The 18,437-nt window shown below is 35.8% G+C and overlaps 1 protein-coding gene across 5 annotated transcripts in view; it reads left to right on the top strand.

Moving 5' to 3' along the window:
- Positions 1-18,437, top strand: part of csmd3b (CUB and Sushi multiple domains 3b) — a 370,548-nt gene that overhangs the window by 148,848 nt on the left and 203,263 nt on the right. For all 5 annotated transcript variants that reach the window (XM_042745476.1, XM_042745479.1, XM_042745477.1 and 2 more), the window contains exon 5: positions 6,658-6,865. In XM_042745476.1, coding sequence (XP_042601410.1) covers positions 6,658-6,865 — 208 coding nt within the window. The remainder of the gene's footprint in view (positions 1-6,657; positions 6,866-18,437) is intronic.

Below are 18,437 nucleotides of genomic sequence, written 5' to 3'. Positions count from 1 at the left end.
TATTTAAGAAGCTGTACCACCTTTAGACACACACACACAAACATGTGTGTGTGTGTGTGTGTGTGTGTGTGTGTGTGTATAAAAGTATGTTATTAGGTACATGGATTCAAATTCAGATGCTTTTATACTCCTTAAGCTCTACACAGGTACCATTTATTATTACATCGTGGTCATTTCAGAGTCTCCTGACAGCAGTCGAGATCAAACAGTTGAAATGGGTTTGTGCCTCCTGGGTTCTCCAAATCATGAAAATATGTTTGTATGCCCACATTTGTTGAGGTTGTCAGGACTGACATTTCAAAAATCTCCTCAGAGACTGTACGAAGGGACCTGCGCGTTCCCGCGGATGAGAACTCACCTGAATCCACACCAGGCTAAGCGTTTTCTCATTTCTCTTCAGAGCTTCAAGAAATCTTTCAGTGCATTGGTTTCATTTCTTTTGCCCTCCCACAAACATACTTACTGCATTTACAGCGGCAGCTCGTTTATCATGTCACTCACCCTCAGGAAAAAGTGTCAACACAAATATGAATATTTGTGAAAACAAAATATGACACTATCACCACAGGAGGCTCTGGAGGACTGCAGAGATGTCAGTAAGGATGCTGTATAACTGATTGATTTCAGGGCAAGGAGCCCCTAATGTAGCACAGATGTGATTTCAGAACTGAGTGACCAGATGTGACTGTTTGTCAGGAACAGTGTTTTTGAGGCCATCTCAGTGGTCTCACTGGCTATTTTTTTCAGGATAGAACATTCAAAATCTTTTAAATAATAATCAGACATATAGAATGACATAAAATGTAAATTATTATGATTTAATGTTGTTTTAAATTGTTTATATATTCAGAAATATAGAAATCTTTAATGTTTTTAATCACACAAACACACTTTTTATTGTTTGTTTATTTATATTATATTATTCATATTTTAATTATATTATAATTATTATTAATAATAATAACAATAAGAGACAAACAAACAAAGAAATAAAATAGTCCAATCAAGTTACATGACGATCATCTAATGATGATATAAATGATCTTCCAAATTTAGCGTCAAGTTATATATAGTATTTATTTTGTGGAGACATATAAGTGCAACACTGTATTTTTTTACAAATTTTAATTTAAATTATTTATTTGATCGTTCGATCGTTCTTTCATTCATTAATTCCAAATACTTTCATTATCATTTAGTAGATTATTTGGGGTATTATTATTATAAAAATAAACAACAACAAATGTACAAATATCTATTAATTAAAAAGAGTTACTATAGGTATGTTCAAACTTTCTTTACTTTTACTTTCTGCCTATTCCAGACTGGACTAGTGAATGTCAGTCGTAATCCTGTCCACTATGTTGCATATTACTCATTTGCACTTTTTTGTGCAATAAAACCAGAATTAGCCTCATACAATATACCCATACCTATAAATACAGTACGTGTCGTTTTGAATATATTTGCATTTGACATTGAGCGTTCATGAATAATAGACATACAAATGCACTCCTCAGATGACTGTTCTGCAGTCAGAATGTGTTCATTTCTCCTGCTCTTCGATGACTGGATTAGGCCAAAGCACCCCCCACCCCCCACCCCACCAGCATAGCTCAGTGCAGTTCAATCACCATATTCCACCCCTCTCAACTGTCACATCACATGGATTATACGGAGACTCCATCAAGCTCAGATTCCACCTCCAGTTGCTGACAGGTGCCTTCCCCCCGAGAACACAATATGTGGGTAGATAGGCCATTGCATGGAAACAGAAAATGAAAGAAATAGGCTTTGTGACAGAATGTGATTTAATGGATCTGGCCAGGTGATGGACTCAGGACATATTGTAACAAAGAATAGCTTTTTCAATCCAAAGTCAAAGGCACATAAATAAATAAATAAATAAATAAATAAATAAAAACTTATTAAAATGTGTCATGCAATTTATTTGTTTATTAATATAATTAACATTTTATTTATACATTTGCTCATTTGAAAATTGACCTAGAAATAGTGGAAAATCTGAAATTGATATTCTTTATTTAAAAAGTAAAATTTTCTCTGTTAATTAATTTTTTCATATATGAAACTTTTTTATATATATAGTTTATATAGTTAATATATATTATAATATTATATATATATACAAATATATATATAAAAAAAAAAAAAAAAACATATCCCAGATTTTTAGTGGCCTCTGACTTTTAGAACCCACTGTATATCTTAATGGCCCATTGCAGTATGTACATATATAGTCTAGTCAGGCTGGCTTTTAGCTGATGGACAGGAGAGTGTCAGGTTCCTGACACCACATCTCATCCCATGGGCCCCTGAACGATCATTTGCTAACATGTTTGTGTCTGTGTCTACCATCATAGCATCAGCCTTTATACCAGTCCTGCATTTCAATCCATAGTCCTGTCCCAGAGCTGTGGCTGGAGTCTAGCTGATGGGCTGAGCAGAATCGATGTGCAGGAGAGTCAGCAACTGAATTTTTAGCATAGCTGAAAAAAACAACATCATTTCACAGCTTATTTACACAGGAATTTTCAGCATGATTTTTTTTTTTTTAAATGAAACTTTTTTTATTTAAAGGCAGCACAAGATTTGTTAAGTTTTAAGGCGAAATAGTAGCCTGACTTCGTCATACTCATATTCTAGGCAGAAAAAATGTTGTGGGCGGGGTTCGGGCTGGCACCCAGGCTAGCGAAATAGGTGAACATTTTTCATTTTCTTTCGAAATATATATTTATGATATAATAATAAATTATTATTTGCTTTTATGTAATTGTGTCGCATAAGACTTTTCAGCATTTCTAGCATTCCAGCAAGAATGTTCAATATTTTAAAAGATCTTTAATAGTTAACACAATATTAATTTATTTACTTACTTACTTATCAATAAATTCAGGTATGCTGGGTTTTTCAGGAAATACAAATATTTAATTACAGTACTTTACTGTGTAATTTAGTGATTAAATAAATATTAGTAAATACAACATTCTTGGTACTTGAGCACTCCTAAACTCATGGACCATGGCTATTGGCTAACAGAAGAAAAATGAGAGAGTTATTTTTATTTATATTGGTGGTACAGAACCAGCTATGCCATAGATCACAACTGTACTGTTGACCCCATATTTTCAGAATCAGAATCAGAATCAGAAAAATCTTTATTGCCAACTATGCTTGCACATACAAGGAATTTGTTTTAGTGACATAAGCTTCCAGTACACAGAGACAACAACAACACAGAATTTTTTAATAAAAAAATATTTTGCAAAATAAATCGGAAAAATAGGTGATAATGGAATAGAATAGAGTGAGATGCAGGGATGTACTAGGATGGAGGGATAACAAATAAATATAAGGATATTGCATATTTTTATTGCATAAGTGGGGAACATTTAACTGTTCATGAGGGTAGATTGCCTGGGGGAAGAAACTGTTCTTGTGCCTGACTGTCCTGGTATTTGCGGCTCTGAAGTGCCGGCCAGATGGCAAAAGTTCAAAAAGGGGGTAACTTGGATGAGAGGGATCCAGAGTGATTTTCTGAGCCCATTTCCTTACTCTAGATGTATACAGTTCTTGAAGGGTGGGCAAGGGGGCACCAATAATTCTTTCAGCAGTCCGAACCGTTCTCTGTAGTCTTCTGATGTTTGATTTTGTAGCTGAACCAAACCAGAGAGTTATTGAAGTACACAGGACAGACTCAATGACGGCTGAGTAGAACTGTTTCAGCAGCTCCTGTGGCAGAATAAACTTCCTCAGCTGGTGAAGGAAGTACAACCTTTGTTGGGCCTTTTTAACAATGGAGTCAATATGATTGTCCCACTTCAGGTCCTGAGAGATGGTGGTTCCTAGGAATCTGAATGACTCCACTGTGTTTCAGACCGCCACAGTGCTGTCTATGATGGTGAGTGGGGGGAGTGCAGGGGGGTTTCTCCTGAAGTCCACTATCATCTCCACTGTTTTGAGAGTGTTCAGCTCCAGGTTGTAAAGACTGCACCAGACAGCCAGCTGCTCAACCTCTTGTCTATAAGCAGACTCGTCACCGTCCTGGATGAGACCGATGACTGTAGTGTCGTCTGCAAACTTCAGGAGCTTGACAGAGGGGACTTTTGAGGTGCAGTCGTTGGTGTACAGGGAGAAGAGCAGTGGGGAGAGAACACAATCCTGAGGGGCACCAGTGTTATTATTTTGACATATTTATAACTATATTAAAGGTGCCTTTAACAGCACAGTATGGATTGGAATTCATGTTGGCTGTTTGCCTATGAACAACTGTAGAATAAGTATTTTTCTTCTTCTTTTTGACCCTATATGGTCTTGCGTTATTATTCCATTTGTATGAAATGAAGTGCTATCTCCACATTTGACACTGAGAGATGCATAAAAATGCAGAATTGATTTACAAATGACTGACACAAATATTACCCTGAGGGAATCTATCATAGCCCACAGTCCATCGCTTTACATTACAATGCAAATGTCAAGGCCGAGCTGTTTTAGTATTTATTGAAACACACACCATCACTTTTCCCTTTTATCATTTAAGTAGATTTTTTTGAATTGTACGTGTTTTTTGTTTTTTTTGTATAAGTGTTTACATATTCTGGAACACACCAAAAGGCCACCTCAACATTGACTTTGGTGAGGATCATTTTAAACATGCCCACAGGCACTAAGTCACACATCATTTGCATACATTTTACAAAATGTCTTTGAGCTGTGCAAAAAAAAAAAAAAAAAAAAAAAACCTTATTTCTATTCTTGTTACATATCTAAGTGAGATGCAGCCACATTCATTCTAAACAAAAGAGAGAAATACATTCTCTCACACCTGCCCAAACACACCTTTGTCCGTTTTGTCTCCTGAGTTCCTTTTATGTAATGGATTTTTTATGAGGCTGTCGATCACATGCTCAGTGACATTAATAGTTGTGCGTGTGTAAGTGTGTGTGCATGCTTTCTACTGACATTAGCATTGATATTACTGTAGTTTGGGTTTTAATGTCTCATGACTTTTTCCACGCCAACAGTGTGGAAATGTTTTAGGACAAGCTTGCATTTGCAACACAAAACATGTATTTCAGACTCCCTCTAATGTTTTTCTCACACCTTTCGAATCATATCATGCCTTTTCTTTTGTTTTATAAGTTTATTCATTTAGTTTATTATGATGTTTATGTTCAATGAGAGCTTATTTACCTCACTTCTTTTACTGTTTACTCACTCTGTGTCATTCCATTCAAACCTGTATGACTTACTTTCTTGTTTCAAACACAAGACACAAGACAAGACTGAATGAATAGAAAAATGACCAAATTGCTCTTTTGCATACAATGGAAGTGAATGACGATTCAACAGATGAAAAAAAAAACAGCTTGAATATTCGCCTAAATACTGTTTCACGAAATAAAAAGTAATGTGGAAAACCATCTTACAGTAATTTTAAATCAGAAGTTTACCAAGATCTTTTTCACAACAAGTGATAGAGATGCAAAGCAATTGAATGAAATTCAATGAAATCCACAGATGACAGCGGATATTAAGAAAATATCTGACTGCTAAATTCCGTGATTATCCTATTACAATAGAGTATTTCAGAGAGCCGTGTATCAAAGGTAGTTCATTGATAAATATTAGCTTTACGAAAGATAACCGCTAGAAGTGTAAGAGGTATCAAGGTTTCCATTAGTCTTTCTGAGTGCATGTGCTCTTTCGTATTTCTGCCTGTGAATGCATGTCATGTATGTACGTTCTCAACATTGAATGTATGCAAATGTATGTGTGTGCGCGCATCGACATGGCTTCCGTCCTGGACATGTCAATGTGTCTCTCATAATCGTTTCAATGTACCTTCTCGTTGCCAAGAATTTTTGCACCTTTACTATGTGTTGATCCCAGGTAAAAGTGATTCTCCACATCGGAGCATCGCTTTCTACATATTTATGTACGCACTATATGTTCGTTCACATGGCACTGTGCCATGACTGTACGTGCATATGAGTGGATGCTTGTTTGTATAAATTATTTCTATATAATTTATCATGTTTGCACAGACTAGTCCATGTGTCTTTATCTGTACATAGTTCTATTTGCAACTCGATTTCCAAAGACAAAATTACAATTTGCAATTGGTAAATTCAAAAAGATCACACTCAAATTTAATTGGACACCTACTAGCAGAAGTGACCAGAGATGAGCTCTGAGTCTATCTGGAAATGCAGCTGGGACCTTGTTTTTTTTAAAACCTTGTTGTGACGGAAACCATTTACAAAACTTAAAAGGAGAGAGGGCCAAAACTCTAAAAGCAACCGGAAGAGCCACTGCCTCACTAAAACATGATAAAAGGAATCATGGGACAGCCTATTTTAAACTAGTGTGTGTCGAATTAATGAACGACACCGCCAGATAGTCACGGTTTCTCTCTCATACGCTTAACATTGAGCAAAATCGCCATAAAGCTATTTTTAGCCCAACAATGGGCTGTGAATTGGCGTAGAATCCATTCAACAATTGGTGTACAAATGGGAAAAGTGGCCTCGATTTAGTCCAAAAGGTTCAGCTGTCATTTTCTACTGTATAAGTATGTCTAGAAATTAAAGGCCGATTCCTAACACAAGTCTTTTCGTGTTTGGTTGACAGCTGAGGACACATGTGGTGATACTCTGAGGGGTTCAAGTGGCATCATTACGAGTCCCAATTTCCCGAGTGAATATTACAATAGTGCGGACTGTACGTGGACCATACTTGCTGATCCCGGAGACACCATCTCCATCATTTTTACAGACTTCCAGACGGAGGAAAAGTACGATTACTTGGAGGTGGAGGGGTCCGAGCCGCCAACAATATGGTGAGTCCAAATGCCTTGCCCTCCGGTGTTTTTTGCCATGCTCATCCACTCATTTGTGGTGCAAACGGTAGCAGCTTCCTGTCAAATCTCTGTCTAATTCCATGGACATCCTAAATGAGCCATCGCCCCCATCCGTGATCTCACCTTTGTAACTGTGTGTAATCCAACAAGTCTGTGATTTAGATGTAATCTTGCATGTTTTAACTGCAAGCGTTTCCTCATTTGGTGTTGTTGCTGTGTCTGTGCATCGTGTGTCATTTCCAGCTGTACCTTATGGATGAAATCGTTAGTCATAATGGAACCGTCTAATGTTTATATCATCATAATATTTCCCCTCTGCTGCTTATTGATTGGGCTCAAATTAGGCTATTGATTCACTCCATCCAGCCTTGTCTATACCCTGGTGATGATGGGTAAAAGATGGGTAATTATTACCAATTTTTTTGGTTTGTTTTCTTCTTCGTACGCTGCACTACATTTGTTAAAAGGGAAAAATCCATTGCACACTTGTGCTGCTTGCAGTTCTTAGAGGAAATTAACATGTGTATTGATCGCCTTAAATGCCCTTCCTCTTCACTTTAACATTATAAATTGAACTCAAGCCAAGTTTTTAATTACATCTGATTTGGAAAGTATGGTTTTGATATCAGTCAATGTCATAAAGGGTTGCATGTGTGGCTAACCCTACTGCACCATACGATAATGAATCGTCACGTATTTAAGCACAGTTTGTCCCGTATTTTAGCATCTTACATCCACCCAGCTACCCAGGTTTTATTATTTTTTTTAACTAGACAATCCGTAAACTTATTTAAACTTATTTAAACAATTTAAACTTAAGTTAGTTGGCAAAGCAAATTTTTATTTCTAACATTTTAATTAAATATTTATATTTATTTTCAGGCCTATTTCAATTGCCCAAAACTATTTTGAATAGTTTTAGTTTTAGTTGTAACAACACTGAGTCACATTGTAAGACATAAAATCTTACTCTGAGATATCAAGGCACAATTGTGGGATATTAATTGCCAATTTAAAAATAAAATGAAATAAAGTTGATTGAGATTAAATGCAAATGTAATTCCATTATTTTTTATGCATATCATTAGTGTACATTCTTCACTGGGTTTGTTCATTCAAATGTCTAAAATACAAAGCACATTTAAGTTTAGTTCTTTTCATCTTAAAATGTACATGTACAATAATTTTTCCCTGGAGTTATGTATAATTTATCTAGTCAACAGCCAATGTAACTGATGTGAGTGAAATAGCATGTGACACTTGATTATGAAACATATTTTTTTTTTCAACAGATGCAATGAAGTTGTATATGTCAGTATACTGAAATCAAGCATCTCAAATACATTTAGCACTTAACTCAGTCATGCAGTTACTATTTTTGCTGCAGGCCTTTCTAGAATGAACTATGCTCATTAATTATCTGCCATCAAGTGTTTATCTAAAACTCACGTGTCGTATAAAGAAATGCAGCGTGCCCCATATCATCCTAAAAAAAGACAAGAGCAAGTGTGTCCCTTACTCTCCTCTGCAGAAGTTGGCAACCCTAGCAGCTCCGTTAAGTGCTCGTAAGATTTCCTATGATTCGAAGCAAGTGGTCGAGGGGATACGTAATGGCTTCAGGCATGTAGCAGCGACATGTTAACACATTGTTTACAGTGATTTATTCAAGACAGTGTCTTAGCGGCAAGTGAGGGGATTTCAAAGAGGATTTTTAAAGCGAGCTAGCGAGCCTGATTTGAATATGCATGTTATGTAGATGAGCCGGTCCTTCTCCAATGCTGATTGCTGCATAAACAAAGCACAGCGGACATCTGAGGGAGCTGCTGATACATGTAGATGTGAACGCAACAAGCTTCACTGCCCCGTGTTTGCACTGCTCCTTCATCCGAGACTAGATCAACAGATAAACCTGCCTCATCACTTAATCATATCTGGTGTTAGTTTTGCTGTGCATTAATCTGTCTTGTGTATAATTAATTTGTTTTGCAAATGTGTGTACGCCTGACCTTTTTTTGTGAATTTGGATTAGGTGACGCCACCCCTCACCTCATCGCACCTAACCTGTCGTTTACAGAGTGTCCTGAAATCTCTCTCGTGCGCTTCTGGGTCACCGCCTTTCAATGATTACCCCTTATTGGATTAGTCAAAGCCAGGAGATGTTGGAAACTCCTGAAGAAAAAAAAAAAAAAGCACCACCGGTAGTTTGCGCTCCAGTGATGCGTAATTGATGTCTTTAATAAAGGATGAGCTTCATTCTCTCTGCTCCGGTCTTAGTGCTGTCTAATTGAGCAGCTTATTTACTGAAGTGTTTTCTGCTCAGAGTATCTCTGCATTTTGGGCATGTCGCCCTGAAAGCACCTCTGCGCTACCTGGAGCACAGAGTTCAAGCAGGTTAAGGGCAGCTGTGCTGGAAATTGAAATGTTAATGTAGATGTATTAATATGATAATTTATTTGCTATTTTGCACCTGTTTTCTGTTGCAAGGGTGATTAAGAAAAACGAAGAGTGGTGGTTCAAAGCACATACTGTATCTTTTATGAGGTTACATGTAAAATGCTTCATTTTTATTCTTGCTAGTGCAAATGTTTAATTAGGAAATTACACAGAGAGTTACTGTCGCATTTCATTGAATTACTTGCTGCTAATTGTCAATTAATGATGTTGTAAATGGTCTGTGCTAACTAGAAAAGGAGGCATTTGCTATTTTAAGTATTAATATGAAGAGTTTTATTCTCCATTTTAATATTTGCAAGTTTTTATTTTAGAAATTATTATTATTATTATTATTATTATTATTATTACAATTAGGGCTGTCAAATCGATTAATTGCGATTAATCACATCTAAAATAAGTTTGTGTTTAAATAATGTCATGAAGTGTGTGTACTATATATATTGAGAGAGAGAGAAAGAGAGAGAGAGAGAGAGAGAGAGAGAGAGAGAGAGAGAGAGAGAGAGAGAGAGAGAGAGAGAGAGAGATTTGACAGCCATAATAACAATTTGCGTGAAGAGTTGAATTGGAAAATTAACCAATTTCTTAGTATTCAGGATCTTACTTAGTTTTCATTCATTTTGGGTCATTACATTTGTTTCTAATATTAAAATGTTTTGTTTATTTTCTGGTTTAAATTAGATTTTGAATTCCACATTATTATTGAGGAAATAATAATAAAAAAAAATATATATATATATATATATTACATTTATTATAGCATTTTATTATAACATTTCAGTGAAAATGTGAACTGGAAAAATAATAAATTTCTAAGCATTCAGAATTGTGCATAGTTTTCATTTGCTTTAGGTCATAACATTTATTTATTTATTTATTTATTTATTTATTTATGTATAATTTGACATATTGTTAATTTCCTTATTTAAATTTGATTTTAAATTCTAGACTTACACTCCCAGACTTTTGGGCCCCACTGCTTTATATCTGATGACTTAGAATTGCTCATCCCTTGGAAGTGTTGAACCATTGCAGGCATTAAGGTGTGTGCTGCTCGCTTTACCAGTCTACTTCTCCCCTCTCAATTCATTTCACTCTGATTTAAGTTCCCCTGAGCTTCCACTGATAGCTGCATCGTCATTCCTCCTCTGGATCTGTCACCCGGCTCTTTACGAGGGCCATAGTCTGCTGCGTGGCTTATGATGCTGCTCTGACAGCTTCAATGCGGCTGGAGTACAGAAATCTCCAGCAGCTCTTGGTCTGTGAGCTTGTCCAGCCTGTCAGTGTTTCAGAAAGTCGTCACTTCAGCCCAAATCCGTCTGTACGAGTCAGTATGCAACAAGAGTGATTAGATCCAGCGTTGTTGTGAGAACAGACATGATCGAAGCCAGAATGCGACAACTCGGTTGCCATAAATGTGTTGAAGCGTCGTATCAATTCTCTTGAAGTTTTATCCGCTGTATCTGCCAAAGTACAATTTTAGAAGTGCTACATCTCATAGTTTAAAGTCAAAAAAAGTTGTTGTCCAACAAACGACTCTTGTCATGAAATAGATATCTCACACAGTCATTCAAATCAAGGCCTGAAATGTCTCAGTTCTGCTTGGAACGGAAGAGGAATGAGCCATTTCTCACTGGGGAGACAGTGGGATTAACTCCGGACAACTGCTCATTACATCCAGTCACAATTTATCCTCTATTTTTATTGGAGATGATTGGATTAGATCACTTTTGTTCCTCTCCATCACTCACAGGAAGGCAGTGTATTGACCATGTTTCAAAGGGCAAGGCAACCTCACTTACTGTTTACTGCACTATGGGAGTCCAGTGCATTGTAGTCATAGATAATTCAATGCCGCAGACGCTAACTTTTCATTCTCCGGGCCGTGTTGTAGAGCGAGTGCGATAACTCGCAGTTTATTTATCTGAAGCGCAGGTTATTTGAGCAATGGAAGATTGTGTTTGCGAGGTGAAGGCTAGTTTGCCTTAACGTGTTTGTACCAAGATGATGTTGTTTGTTGAATATCATACAGTAGCTTGACAGATGAGTGTGCAGAGAATATTACAAAAACACAGACTTCAAGGTGTGACCTGGTTGTTTAGCTTATAGCAAAGGACATTATTGATAAGTGGAAAGGTGTAATGGAAAGCTAACTGTTAGCATTCTCGTACATCTCGCTGTATGTACTTTAGTGATTCATAGAAAAAATAATTAATGGAAGTCAAAAGTCTGGGTTACAAAATTGCACTTTAGGCACAACTTTTGATGGGATTTTTATAGAAGTATTTTTCAAAGAAATCTCTTTTGCTCAGCAAGGCTGTATTTATTTGTTCAAAAATACAGGAAAAAATAAACTTTTAATATACAGTGGCATATACAATGCATCTTTGCTGAATAAAAATCTTAACCCATCTTTTTTATTTTATTTTATTTTATTTTATTTTATTTTATTTTATTTTATTTTATTTTATTTTATTTTATTTTATTTTATTTTATTTTATTTGAGTGAAAAATAAATTAGGAATGCCTTACAGATTTACATCAAAATTTTGACTTGTTTAGTAATGCTTGAATATCGCAACACTCCATTACACAGATTCCTCTCCAAAATCAGAGCAGTAAATGTGAAAATGGCTGCAGATTCTGTGTAGCCGTGACACACACAGACTGTGTGCATGAATGCCAGCAGAGGACCCCTCCAGCTCACTCTGTGTTTGGATGCGAGGCAGGAGCGGGAGGATTATTAACAGTGCCCTTTTAATTCTGTGAACATGTAAAGCAACCTGGCATCTAAAGGCTACAAATACAAAGTTGCCTAACCATGATGAAAAATGATGCAGACTATCAACCCAGCGAATAGGCAGAAAAACTCTTCATGTTGTCAGGATGGAGTCTATTTAAAAAAGCTTTAAAGAAACACAATACAGTAGTCTTTTTGGAAATCTTCGCATAAAATCCTTGAGGCATGTTTTTAATAAATGTACATGATCAGAAACAATATATGTATTGTGTAGTTGCTTTATCTCAGGATATGAGCTTGAAATGAAGAGTTTTTTCATTTTAATCCATCATGTCTGTGTCATTGAAAAGCCCTTTCTTTTGTAATAGACTGGCACACAAAGGTGCTTTTCATATAATTTGTGCTTTTCTTCATTTCTTTGCCAAAAGCTTAAATAACAACAGGGGGGAGGGGGAGACTAAAGTGAATTGAACATCAATTGAGAGTAATGTTATGCATTCCACGTTCCAATCAATTTTGTTGGCACACTAACCGACGTTCACTTCTGGGAAATCTACAGCACCCGGACGGAAGCAGCATTCTGAGCAGGAAGTGCCTTCGGTGTGACCTTGAGATACATGGACTTTAGGTTCCCTCAGCATGTACACACAGTTAGGCTGATTTTATTGAATGCATAACTACATGCATAACTTACACTCTCATGGCATCATTTACTTGATAAATGTAAAAGTGAAATTATATGCACATTTACATTACCATTAAAAAGTCTGGGGTCAGGAAAGATATTAAATGTAAAGAAGTCTTAATTGCTCACCAAGGCTCCATTTATTTGATCACAAAAATTACATTAAAACTATATTATTGTGAAATATTATTATAATTAAAGATTACTGATTTCTATTTTATTTGATTTAAAAATGTCATGTATAACAAAGCTGAATTTTCAGCAGCCATTACTCAACTCTTCAGTGTCACGTGATCCTTCAGAAATCATTCTAATTTGCTGATTTGGTGCTTAAAATGTATTATTATTATCAGTATTGAAAACATTTATGCTGCTTAATATTTTTGTGGAACCATTTCTCTCTCTCTCTCTCTCTCTCTCTCTCTCTCTAATGAATACAACGTTCAAATCATTCTTTTGCAAAGAAAGTCTTTGCAATGGATTGTGTACTTGCTGAATACAATTATTAAATATTAAAAAACGAAAACTATAATGACCCCAAACATTTGAACAACAGTTTCTGCTATTATTATTTTTATTATTATTATTATTATTATTATTATTATTATTATTATTATTATTATTATTATTATTATTATTATTATTATTATAGGCATTCTCAAGACACACTGCACTATTTTCTATCCTGTAATGTAACCAAATATTCCTATTAGTATTAGCTCAAAAAACGCATTCTCTAAACGCTTGCTGTCCTTCAAAAGCCTTTAGTAGCTTAAAACAAAACTCAGGGTCTCTTCAAAGAAAAAAAATGGGATGGGCTATATAACCCATTAAAGTTGGCCTTCTCCTAAAGTGCTTTTAGAAAGTGAGGAGAGTTTGGAGCTCGGAGTTCAGTGACATTCAGGGGGTCAGGATGGGCAGCGTTAGGGCATTTATCAGCGGCTCCACAGACCTCAGGCAGCTCAGAGACCAGCCGGCCTAAAGTGAAGGTGGCAGACAACCAGAGGCTGTCAGCTTTGCCAAGTGAGAGATAAGAAGCTCGGACAGCAGTGCCTGGCAGGAGCTGCAGCATTCTGGAGCGTCACAGTCCTTCAGAATGGGTCTTCCAGAGCAATTCCTGCCAAGTCCCCATCACGCTTAGTCACTGTAGTCAGGTGGGATCCTTGCTAATCCGGCTAGTGATCCCACTTGTTCTGTACCTCGGACCCCCCTTGAGGGCTTAGTGGTCTGAGGCCTGTTTGCAGGTGCATTTGTACAAGAGCCGGGACAATTAGTGTGAAGCTAGCGGCTTTGTACTGAACAAACCTTCCCTGTGTGCTTTATTTTATACCTCTTTCAAAAGAACCAGTACTTCTCTACTCAGATTTTACTTTGGACACAACACTTTCAGAAAAAAAAAGGGACAAACATATACATAATATGTACCTTATATTTACTTTAGGTACTAATAGGTTCTAATGTGTGTATGCTTTTTTACATTTTTTTTATTTCCTACCGTAAATATATCAAAACTTAATTTTTGATTAGTAATATGCAATGCTAAGGACTTCATTTAGACAACTTTAAATGCGATTGTCTTAATATTTCGATTTTTTTTTCTTCTTCTTTTTTGTACCCTCAGATTCCAGATTTTCAAATAATTGTATCTCGGCCAAATATTGTCCTATCCTAATAAATATCATCAACAACATACATCAATGGAAAGCTTATTTATTCAGTCTTCAGATGATGTATAAATCTCAATTTAAAATTTTTTTTTTTAAAAATTGACCTTTATGACTGGTTTTGTGGTCCAGGGTCACAAATAGTTTATCATATAAACATAACCAGGGTGCGATTTGTGAAATAAACAGAGGGGGGGATGCTTTTGAAAAATTTTATGAAATGTTTTTAATACGACGGAAATTGTATTTAGTGTGATCTCAGTTTAATAAAAACATTGTAAGCCTACGTTAGGCCTATTAATTGTAATGATTTAATGTCCACGGTTATTCAAACAACAAATGACATCGAGAAAGCGAGCAAAAAAAAACACAACGGAGCTTTTTGAAACTCCGAATCAGTTAAACCATTGCGTCGCAAAATGATTCACTGTTTCGATGCGCTTCAATCGGATCGCGTATCGCGAATCATTTGATTCAGATCTGGACGTCAGAGCGGGTTTGCATGATGTTTTTATCCCCACCGGGGATAAAAGTTATTCAGCAGATGCAGGGATGCATAGACCAGAAGGGGGGAAATCCCCCCCATCCCCCCCGGCAAATCGCACCCTGAACATAACTATATAATAAGGATAGTATTATATAATTTGATATTATGCTGATATATGAAATTTATTTTGTTACAAGACTACATTATTTTATTACTTTTATTAATGTTGCTGGTATTTTTGTTAATAAATGTTTGGTGATATTAAAGAACAAATGTTCTTTAATATTTAGTTTTTTTATTAATTACACTTAAAATGAACTAAATTTATTAATTTATTAAATGTTACAAGATGGTTTCTGTCTACTGCCTGTAAAATAAAATAAAAAGTTTATTACCATTAAATATTTTAAATAAAAAAATGTTTAATATATTTATTTTTATTAATTATGTTGTTTAGTTTGGGATTTTTTTTTACATTTATTTATCTATTTATTTTACATTTATATAGTATTACAAGATTCAGTAATAGCTAATGCTAACTAAACTACTTAATTTTGAATCATTTCCTAGAGCAGCTTATATGGTATTGTTAGTCCTGCTTCAATTATTACACAGTCAAGCACAAAGTATTTGCTGATATCAGTCAAAATCCTCTCCACTTCTTCATCTCATGTACTGTACATGTATGCTGGCTGTTTTGCCGTAGAGAGTCACTTTATTTTCATATGAGCTGCATAGCCATAAGCAGAAATCTGTAAAATTCTAAAATTAGCACATTGACTCTCTCTTTACCCAAAGGCAGTGGCGTGAGCCACAATAGCTCAGGCTGCGGTATGAATTTCACTCAGAGCTGTGCAATAGAGCCAAAATGGCTGCCAGTCAGGAAAGGCCCTTAAAAGCAGAAACAGTCAACTGATCGGACATCACAGTCACTCTGTTTCACAGGTTTTAGTTTGTGTCCAATACGAAGTGAAGATCTGTGTTTGATTTGTCTTCTGTGCCTAACATCTCTCGCTCAAGGACAGAGAACATCTTTTCGTTGTAGATCTCGGTCCCCAAGGAACATTAAATACAGGGTTTTTGAATACTGCCTCAGCCGATGACTGTAAGGAAGAGAGAAGCCATTAGTGTGGAGACCTATGAGGATGTCTTGAAGGAGTAGAGTTGGAAGGAAAGTGTTCAGCTTAAAGTCACCGTGAATTTGCATTTTACTCCCAGATGGTGGTTTGTACGGTGGAGACGTGTGATAAATTCCTCATGACCATATTGGGCAGCTGCTCTGCCAACCTGCTACATATCAATTGAGCATGTGAATGAGGAGGAAAAAGCCAATTACATGGAAATGTGTCAAAATATGCAGCATCATGTGTTGTTTTTGTGTATATTGGCTTAACTCTGTGTTCTTGGAGGTATCCATCTGTTTTATTTGCGTGACTGTTTGTATTTGTGCACTGTCAAAAAGCAATGACATTTTATTCAGCATGCAGAGCTTTTTGAGTCACACGCTGAAAATGTGAATTATTCTGAATTTCCATTATAAAAAATATCACATATTAGACCAACAATATTCCACCAGATGTTATTCCAACTAGGCAGTGTTCCCTGAGCAAAGAGTTTCATATTGAAGAATTTGTCAAGGGTTTTTCAGTTCCCAATATTCTTTGCATCAGAAATACATGATGCACATACTTTTATAGGAATATTATTTCGCCATGTGCTGTCTTTCTGTTATTTATTGTCACTTTTAGTTATCTGTTGAGTAGTTATATTAAGAGTTCATCTTTTGTCGTCATTGAGCACTTATAAATGCAGCACAACTTTTTAACTGTGTTAATAATTAGTAATGTTTCTTTAGCACCTAATAAGCATATTAATGATTTCTGGAGGATCATGTGACACTGCAGACTGGAGAAATGACTGCTGAAAATTCACCGTTGCCAACAAATTATATTTAAAAAGAAGTTATTTTAAAGTGCAGTATATTATAGTATTTTCAAGGCACAAAGCATTAAAAAAATCTCACAAACCCCAAACTTTTGAATAATAGTGTGTTTTTACATTGTTTTTAATGTGTGATTGTATACATGCTGGTGTGTGTGTGTGTGTGTGTGTGTGTGTGTGTGTGTGTGTGTGTGTGTGTGTGTGTGTGTGTGTGTGTGTGTGTGTGTGTGTGTGTGTGTGTGTGTTTTGCAGTCAGGGCTTTGTGAGCTGGTGGCCTGAATTCTTCAGTGATGAATTAAACATTCTGAGAGTCCCAGTAAAGATAGAGATTAAACATGGCTCCACGTACCTTTCCTTTGTGTTGTGGAGGCTGTAACTCTCTGCTGTTCTCCAGCAGTGTAATGGTTCGTGTTTTGGCTGGGCTCTTTGCATCTGTAATAATGTCCAATGCTTTGGCTAAAGCCTCTCTATTGTGGACACTGGGCATGCTTCCTAGAAAAGGGCGTTCTATGGGAATGAATGCATTACCATTTTGTTAGAGTTTTATCCTATTAAAAATCCACTTTCATTTGAAGATAACTATTTGCAGCATTTCAAAGCTTCCCTCTTTTTATGTTATTACAACACACAAAAAAAAAATTAAATGAAAGTTTGCTTTATATTGTGTGCACAGTGATCTGAAATGCTTGAAATGTTTGGTACAACTGGATAAAAAGCACTCTTAAAGGGAAAAAATGCAAAGATAAGGGCCTTTGTAGATATTTGTCACATTATTCACATATTTATTTACATTTGTTGATCCACATTAGCTACACAAATCCACAACATTTAAAAGATAACTAATTTATAGTTTATTACAAATTCATTCCTGTATTTTTGTAACATACAGTAATATAACAAATCAGAAAATATTCATAGTATTTTGCAACCTATTTAGGGGTGTGTGTGTATGCGGGCGCACACTGTGGGATAAAAAAAGTCCAGCCTTTAACCACCATTGCCCCCTATATTGTTTGTATTGATGATTTTTTCTTGCATTACAGTCGATTAGTCTAGAGACATTAGCATGTTATTTTGTGCTGATTGTGTTGATAGTATTCAGGATAATTAACATATTGAGTAATGTCTGTTGTGAGTTAATTTATGGTTGAATTAGATTAACAGAATTTGATGCAAATGTTTCTTCAGCTTGTAGTGTAATTATGTCATGATAATGAGACTCTCCTAAGCAACAGGCTCATTAAAATGTTTCTACAATATAACTATAAACATAACTATAATAAATGAACTCGTAGGTATTAATAAATTACTGTGGAGTATTAGAAGTGTTTGAACAGAATTTTCATATAGATAAAATATACATATAGTATGTATGTATGTATGTATGATTTATTCATAATTAGGAATTCAATGGAATGCATTACCTTTTTGAAGTAGAAAACAGTGATATATAAAAAGCATTTGCAAGACTTTTGGCTGGTACTTTGGAAGAAGCCCCTCTCATTGCAGTCTGCATGTGAGAGACGGCAGCATCTCCTGCTCTAAGTGCGGCCCCTGACAGCTCGAGATGAACAAAACGTTAC

Source organism: Cyprinus carpio, chromosome B19 (assembly GCF_018340385.1).
Source record: "Cyprinus carpio isolate SPL01 chromosome B19, ASM1834038v1, whole genome shotgun sequence".
NCBI lineage: Eukaryota > Metazoa > Chordata > Actinopteri > Cypriniformes > Cyprinidae > Cyprinus > Cyprinus carpio.
The sequence above is the reverse complement of the archived record's forward strand: the minus strand, read 5'-3'. Positions and strand labels throughout refer to the sequence as shown.